At 33.9% G+C, this 8,073-nt stretch overlaps 1 protein-coding gene across 2 annotated transcripts; it reads right to left on the bottom strand.

Moving 5' to 3' along the window:
* Positions 1 to 4,442: 4,442 nt before the first annotated feature.
* Positions 4,443 to 7,806, bottom strand: CYP704A2 (cytochrome P450, family 704, subfamily A, polypeptide 2). Of its 2 annotated transcripts, none has more exons than XM_022048693.2 (5): positions 7,209 to 7,806; positions 6,123 to 6,407; positions 5,656 to 5,994; positions 5,114 to 5,302; positions 4,443 to 4,889 (listed from the first exon to the last, which is right to left on the bottom strand). In XM_022048693.2, exons 1-5 carry the CDS (start codon positions 7,731 to 7,733, stop codon positions 4,701 to 4,703), a joined length of 1,527 nt encoding a protein of 508 aa, XP_021904385.2. In that variant the 5' UTR covers positions 7,734 to 7,806; the 3' UTR covers positions 4,443 to 4,700. The 2 variants fall into 2 exon arrangements, with proteins under 2 accessions (XP_021904385.2, XP_021904384.2); XM_022048692.2 differs by having other exon boundaries at positions 5,102 to 5,302; positions 7,209 to 7,805.
* Between the last annotated feature and the right edge of the window lie 267 nt (positions 7,807 to 8,073).

Raw genomic sequence — 8,073 nt, 5'->3', positions numbered from 1 at the left:
TGATGGGAAATAGGGTGAGGAATCCTTACTTGTTTCGGGGTCCGAATACGGCTCTAAAGTGCGCTTACAGGTTGTCCCAAATTTTCTCTGAATTTTTTCTGGGGAACTAAAACGCACTACTGGTACCTACACGTGTCCAAAAAATCCCAAATTAGACCCAGGGCCCCTTTCGGCCAATATCGCAATTCCGGCACGGCGGCTCCGCCGTGCTCCGGCGACGGCGTCGCCGCTTGCGGTGGTGATTCGCCTCGGGTTGGCCGTTTTCAGCCGAATTCGGCCACATTTGCATCGGTCCCTGCGATAAAACAACCCTAGGGCCCTCGGGGGGCAAAAAAATTACGAAAAACCGAAGCTTACCGGCGACGGTGCTCTCAGGTGCGGTGGCTCTCCGGTGAGGTTCGTGTTTTGGTGATTTGGCTCCGATCAACCTGTAGAGAAAAGAATGGTGATCACGGTGATATAAAAATTGTATCAAATGGAGGCCGGGAAGGGCCTCATCGGAGGCAAAAATCGAGGAGGGACGTGGCGGCGCCGCTGGGTTTCGGCCGTGTTTTCCGGCCGTTTGGCCAGGATTTTAGCTCTAATTTGGTCACAGGGGAACTCAGCATTGAAAAACGAGCCGGGGGTATAAAATTTACCTCGATCGGCGGTCGAAAAACTCCCCGGTGCGGCGGCGGGTGACAGCGGCCGGCTCCTCCGGCGTTTGGTTCGTCTTCTCCTGCGAGGGCAGGCGGCTAGGGTTTTTGTGATCAGGTGTGGGGGTTTTATTTATACCCTTTTGCCTTTTGATCACAGCCGTCCATTTTGATTAAATCTGGGTCATCCGTGCTTGATTGAATCTGGACCATCCGTGCATGTGCATCTGAGCCGTCCGTGCGCACGCTTGATCTGGGCCGTTCGTGCGCGTGGGGACGCATCTGGGTCGTCCGATCGCGTGCACGCGGATCGCCCACGTGGCCCGTTCCCGGGTCGACGTGGTCTTGCCACGCGGCAGGTCTTGGTTGGCCAGGGCTGCTGACTGGGTCGCTGACTGGGTCGCTGACGTGGCTGCTGACGTGGCGCTGACGGGGCGCAATTTTTTCTAAATTACGTTTTGACCCCCGGTTTCCGATTTTCTTTTCAAAAATACCACCAGAATCCTAATTTTCACCCCTTTTTCCCAAAATCAATTTCAATTAAATCCAAATAATATTTTTACCCAATTTTACAATTATTGTTGTTTTTATTTTTATTAACTTAAATTAAAATAAACTAAATAAATAAAATAAATAAATAATAAATAATAAAATTAATGATAATAACAATAAAATTCTAAAATTGTTGGGCGTTACAAGAAATATATATATATGTCTAAACAAAATAAATGCTAGGTATTTTTCCAAATATTATTTTTGAAACACAAAAAATAAATAGAAATATATTATTATTTACCATCTTTCTAAATAATAAAATTAAAATTAAGAGAAGGGTTGTAAAAGCCCAAAGCTCCTAACAAGAATTTCAAGATTTTTAACCCAATCGTGATAATGATAATAATAATTATTATTATAATAATATCGAAGTCCTTTATTTAGTGAAAGAATTAACTGTTCGAAGATTATATTTCTTCCACGTTTACTTAAAATGTCCAAATGAAGGTTAGAAGAATGTTTTGAAACTAGAAATGAGAAAGAAAAACTAACAGTAAATATTATTAACCTCTATTTAAAATTGACGAAATGGAAGAGGTAATTGTTTAGTTGGTCTTTTACTGTTCAGGATTCGGGTTTTGGTATTTCTGAAATGAAATAGTTAATAAGGAATGAGTGAGTTACACTAACTCAGTAAAAATATCAACGTTTTACCACTAACACAGAAAATCAAAGAATTGTGGGAAATAAAAAAATAACCAATGGAGCATACTTTTAATAAAACCAGAATGCTAGTGCATTCATTACTCGTTTCACAGAAAATATTACTATTTTCTACCATAACATGTAACTTCTCGAGTGTTATACATCAGAATAACAATTTAATTACAAATAGTATACATTTCAATAGTTATATAACGTTTGACTCTTCACTATTGCCCAAAGTCGTATTCCTTACCATGCCCATCGCTACTCTATCATTTTACTTTTCCTTATCAATATCGTTGGGGGTCCATAAGGATCCCGCTACACGTAGATATATACACTTTCTTTATAATTCAATCGGTCGTCCCCGTACTCCGTCCAGTAATGGGCGTCATAACTAAAAATCGTCTCAATATCCTATCTGGTATGAACAAAATTTATAAACTCCAACCTCATTTGATATGGGACTTGCCAGCCTCATACGACTGAGGATAACATCCACAGTAGGATTCGCCCTATGTATCAAGTCTATACATTCTTTCCCATGACACCCGGTAAGCTCTCTTATTCAATGATATTAGTTTACGCATGCGTATTTTTCATGTAGACCCATACTTCAAAAAATACAAGAAAGTAAAACTCATGCTTCGAAATTGTTAAGGAAATAAATCATTAAATAAAAGTGAATTAAAATATCATAATAGGATAAAAGCACAACACATCACAATAACATGAACAATAAAATGAAACAATAACTCAATGTGAGATTTTAACAAACAGAAAGTGAAAATGAAATGCAGATAAAATTAATTAAAATGAAATATAAATAAGCAATTAAAATCAAATAAAAATAGAGGAAAAAATAACATGTAGGCAACACAATAAACTAGAGATGAATATGGACAGGTCAATTACTGCCTCAATCGGTAACTTGTATTTAATTAATCAAAGAATAATCAAAGTGTCTATAATTTTTCGTTTATTATTGATTTAGCTTTAATTTAACCGTAACAGAAAAAAATAGTGAGATATTCTTACACTAGGTCGATATCTAGAACATCGTCTTTTTTAACTAAAGCTCTCAACGGTTCTTGATTCTTGAATTTCTTAGGTTTTTCTAGTAAAATTTGAAAACATACATCAAAATGACGTGAAAATACGCAAAAAATAGCGGAAAAGGCCAAAAAAAAAAAAAACTCACCAGGGGTCAGATTGGGATTCTAGCGCGGTGGTGCTGCCACCAAACTCCGCTTAATCCTCATTCTCTAGCGCTTCTCCCTCTCGGCCGAATTGATTCTGGGCGATTCCTGGTGAAAATTTATTTAAATCGTGGTTAGGGAGTATTACTCGAAGAGGGGAGGGGAAAAATTTGGTCTTACCAGCGGTTTTGTTTCTCTGACACGGTGGTGTTGGCGTCTCTCCAGTGGTTGAGATCTCATCCGACCGCCCTTCTTTTTCTTCTTCAATGAGTGTTGACTAGGGTTTGGGGCAACTGAAGAAAGGCATGGAGGCGTGGAGGCACGTAGACTGTTTGATCGCACCTATTTGGGAAACTCATCTAGGCCATTCGATTGGAGGCACGCAGGCCGTCCAATCGAGCCTGTTTAGGAAGTCAATATGGGCCATTCACGCGTGCGACAGTGGCCTCAAATCGTTCGATCGGTCTGACACGCGGATTGCCAACGTTGGCTTCCTGCGTGGAGCCCGTGTTGGCGTGGTCACCACACGACGTGCAACGATTCGTCATCCTGCTAACTGGGCATCCACGTGGCCCGTTTCTTCTCTTTTCGCAAATTGACCCATTCTTTATGAATATCTTTTCAAATAAATCCTCTCTTATTTTCAGTTTGAACATATTTTCTAAAATTTATTTTTAAAGATGCCAAAAATGCATAATAATAATTAAAATTAAAAACGTAGACATTATTATTATTTAAAAAAATTAAAATTCATCTTTCCGAAATTAATGTTTGAACTTAAGATGTTACAAGGGTTGTAAATTTATAACAACAAGTGTTTAAAATAAATATTAAAAAATTAAATTAGATTTGTTTAAAAAAATTTGTAAGCAAAGATATTTAATATTTAATTTTATATTTAATAATATTTAATATTGACAAAACTTGTCGTTGTAAATTCTAATTGGTTACTAAATAGACTTAAATATTTAATTAATATAGTGACCCATGAACCGACCTACCTATATCAAGTACTTCTCACACATGACGATAATAAATACTCATAAGTCACAACCGAACATATAAATTATACAAAGATATTTTATTTATATTTATAAATTATTAAATATTAAATTTTATATTTACTTTTAAAATATCATCTATTTTTTTAAGAAAGAAAAAAGGTTGTAATTGCATTTTTAATACTAATCTCTTTTTGTGAATAATTTGAGATTAGGTTGGAACTCTAGAAATTAGAGTCCTTATAAGCTTATTAAAAAGAAAATATTCACACAACTCTAAAAATATTTAAAATGATGGTAGAATATTAAATCATTAGATTGGCACAAGTTTAATTCATATCTTAATTAAACGAATGATAAAGAATGCATTATTTTCTCATTATATCTAAACATTATTGTAGTAATAATAATAATAATAATAATAATAATATATTCATTACTGTTTTTTTTAACCAATACAATTCCAAGTTTATGCAAGTAAAAATGATAAGGGAAAGGAAATCAAATACTAAATCCTTTATTCTTCTGCTTCTTCTTCTCTTTTGGCAAGTTGTTTTTCTTGCTTGTTCTTTTTTTTTTTTTTTTAATGTTTTCTTTCATTCTACTCTCAATTTGAACTCACTTTTACATCAACACCCATGTAAACTATACACACACATTGATGTTCATGTGTTTCTTCTTGGAAATGCACATAGATTGAGGCCTCCATTAATATGAAGTGTAAACATGGTCTTGTAAGTGACTCTTCGATCTTCATCAGCCAGTTTAAAGCGAAAAAAGCGAATAAGAGCCATGGATACAATCTTCATCTGTCGATAGGCAAAATCTTTTCCAAGACAGATTCGAGGACCAGCCTGTAAATATATAGGCAGTTCCTTGCATTAGATATTATGCCAAAGTAGTCAAACTTAATTGTAAAAAATAATGATCTCATAATTTAGTAATTTTGTCTCAATTCCTTACAAATAATTTTAACCTTATTGATTATTTTTTTATCATTCATCAACCTCCTTATCACAGTATTCTCCACCCATGTAATGACTGGTAAGAGATCTATGAGACGTACGTGAAAGCTTACAAATTTGAATGGCGATTCAGGTTGGAAAATTCCATTGTTGAGCCATCTCTCAGGCCGAAATTCCACTGCGTCTTCTCCCCAAATATAAGGCATCCTGCCCATTGCATAGGCCGTGTAATATACCCCATCTCCTTTCTTCAATCTATAGCCATCTGGAAGAATATCATCTTCCTTGGCAGATCTTCCATCCTTCAATAGTATAAAAAACTACATCGTATTGATATCTCTCAACTTAAGTAAATCTTGGATTTTCTTTACTTTTTTAAATTGTTAAGATATTTTTGTTTTCAACTTTTTTGCCTAAAAAATTTAATTCAACAAAAGACAAGTCAACCACCTTATCATTAATAATTCAAAAAAAAAATTTAATAACTTTATTATTAAAAAGAATTAGATTCGAACATAACATGTTTGTCAGTAAATTAACCATTTCTTTATAGTTAAATTTTATAATATAGTATGTAAAAAAATATAACTAAGAAAGTAACTACCTAATTAATAACTAATACCTAATAAGTTTAAAGTTTTCTAAGTCGACTTACCACAGGAACTGCAGGGTATAGCCTCAAGGTCTCTGTCAAAGCTGCATGAAGATAATGCATTTGCTCCAAAGTTTGATCAGTTATACTTCCCACAAAATCATCAATATCAGTCTCATCTTCTTTGTTTCCACCAATTCTTTCTACTTCTTGAGCAATTTTTTCTTGAACCAAAGGGTTCTTGCAAAGAAGGTAGAAGAACCAAGATAGAGTGCCAGCACTAGTGTCTTTACCCGCAAACATAAAATTCAAAATGATATCCCTTAGATATTTATCATTGATTATCTTTGGATTCTTCTCACTCTCTATCAGAAATCTTGAAAGTATGTCTTCCTTGACCAGCTTGAATCACAAAAAACGTTTTATTTACAAAATATTACATTATAATAAAATGCAAATAATTAACCGCAATTTTTTTTAAAAATATTTTCTTGTTGGCTTTGAAAAAAAAAAAGGCAGAATTGACTCACATGGTCTCCTCGAAGTGCAAGCAATTTTCTTTTGTAGGTTATGAGTTTATACAGAAAATCATCCAACACTTTGATTTTTTTCTTAAGTGTGGCTTCGAAGCCAATATTCATAAATCTTTTGAGCCTCCAGAATGGATCAACATACCGCCAGTACACCAAGGCATTTGAATCATCAAAAGCTTTCATAAATTCAATCCCATCTTCGCTTGATCCATCCATGCAATTCAATTCCACCCCAAATCCAACTTTGAAAATTGAATTCAGAGTGAATCTCATCAGTATGTCCTGCCAGAAATAGAAGATTAGTTGTTAAACTCTAATTTTGTCAACTGTGGAAGATAAAATCTTCAACGCAATTCTTGAATGCATATTGACTAAATTGTTCTAAAATATAAAAAATTGAGCAAGCATATTAAAGTAGAAAATTAGACATAAAAAAAATTTTGTTGGATAAACTTATATTTATTATAAAAATTTTTTAAACTACTACGATATATTTCTATCTAAAACATTAAACCGAATGCATGAATTCAAAAGCTCATTTTGTTGACTTATTTTTCTGCATTAGAAAACTCTTAAAAATATTTAATTTTATAAAGTTAACTATTATTCAATTATGTGGATAAACGAGTAAATGCAAATTTTTTTTACAACTGTCAAAATAAAAATCTTATTTTAATAAATTTAGAGCTAAAAGTTATAATACATAGTTTTTAAAAATAGTTTTGATTTCTACAAAATTTTGCAGTTAAAATTTCAAATTTTAATTTCACCATAAGCCTAACTTCTATTTTATTTTTTAATCACCAGTACTTTTATCAAATATTAAACAACTTTTAACTAAAACAGTATTTATTGATAATTATTTTAAAAATATTTTTAAAACTCACATTATAAAGTTCAACGAATTTAAATACTCACTTATTTATAATAATACGAGATTCTAAACCATATATCTTAAAAAAATAATAATAAATATATAAATCAAATAGCAATTATATGAAAAATTCGTCAGAATTTTAAATTATGATCAATTTTAGTCATTGCAGACTTAATTCATAAAACGATGTCGTACATGTCCCTTACCTGCGCATCAAAGTCCCGGCCAGCAACAGCAAACTCCATAATTGTTCTAACAAGCTCAGCAGCATTACTTCGAAACACAGAACAACTATAATCCCTGACAACTCTTGTAGAGAACTCAAAGCTTGCCAGCTTCCTTTGCTGTCTCCACTTTTCGCCATCAGCGGCAAAGATTCCTTCTCCGAGAAGATCACTTACAACATCTAGATTACTTATACCCTTCGAGTATTTCTCAAACCTTGATTTAAGTACGTGCTCTATATTCCGAATATCGGCCGTGTAAATTTCGCTATGTGTCGGGGCTAGTAGTCTGTAAGTTGGCTGTTTCTTGGCGATCTGGGTTTGGTAGTCGTAGAGTCTGTTGAAGTAGAACAACTGACTGAATACGGTGCCGTTTACGGGCGGGTAGTCTGGGCTGGTTATGGATTTTCCTGTGAAGATTCTGAGGAGGAGATAGAGGAAAACGATAAAGAAAAGGAGTAGGGAGGATGCTATGATGGTGACGATGATGGAGCAAACCATATTCATTTTCTTCTTCTTAGTTCTATGATGATTTTCGAAATGTTGAAGTGGGTTTTATGAATGTTTCTTGCTTGTTGCTTGCCGTTTTGTAGTGCCAAGTTGGTGTTTAAGGATAAAAGGTAAAGTCAAAAAGTCAAAGATTCTTACGTCAGTAGCGAAAATGATCTTCTTGTTTATATATTTGTTTAAATGAGATTAGTGGTTTAATTTGTTTCTACGTGGTTATTGATGATGATCACAAATGTTATTAATGTTGGTTCAAATCTCATTTAATTTAATTTAATTTAATTTTAATTAATTTTTAATTTAAAATTTATATTACTTTGGTGTGTGTATATAAAATTAA

Source organism: Carica papaya, chromosome 5 (assembly GCF_054855325.1).
Source record: "Carica papaya isolate Zhongbai chromosome 5, ASM5485532v1, whole genome shotgun sequence".
Classification (NCBI taxonomy): Eukaryota; Viridiplantae; Streptophyta; class Magnoliopsida; order Brassicales; family Caricaceae; genus Carica; species Carica papaya.
The sequence above is the reverse complement of the archived record's forward strand: the minus strand, read 5'-3'. Positions and strand labels throughout refer to the sequence as shown.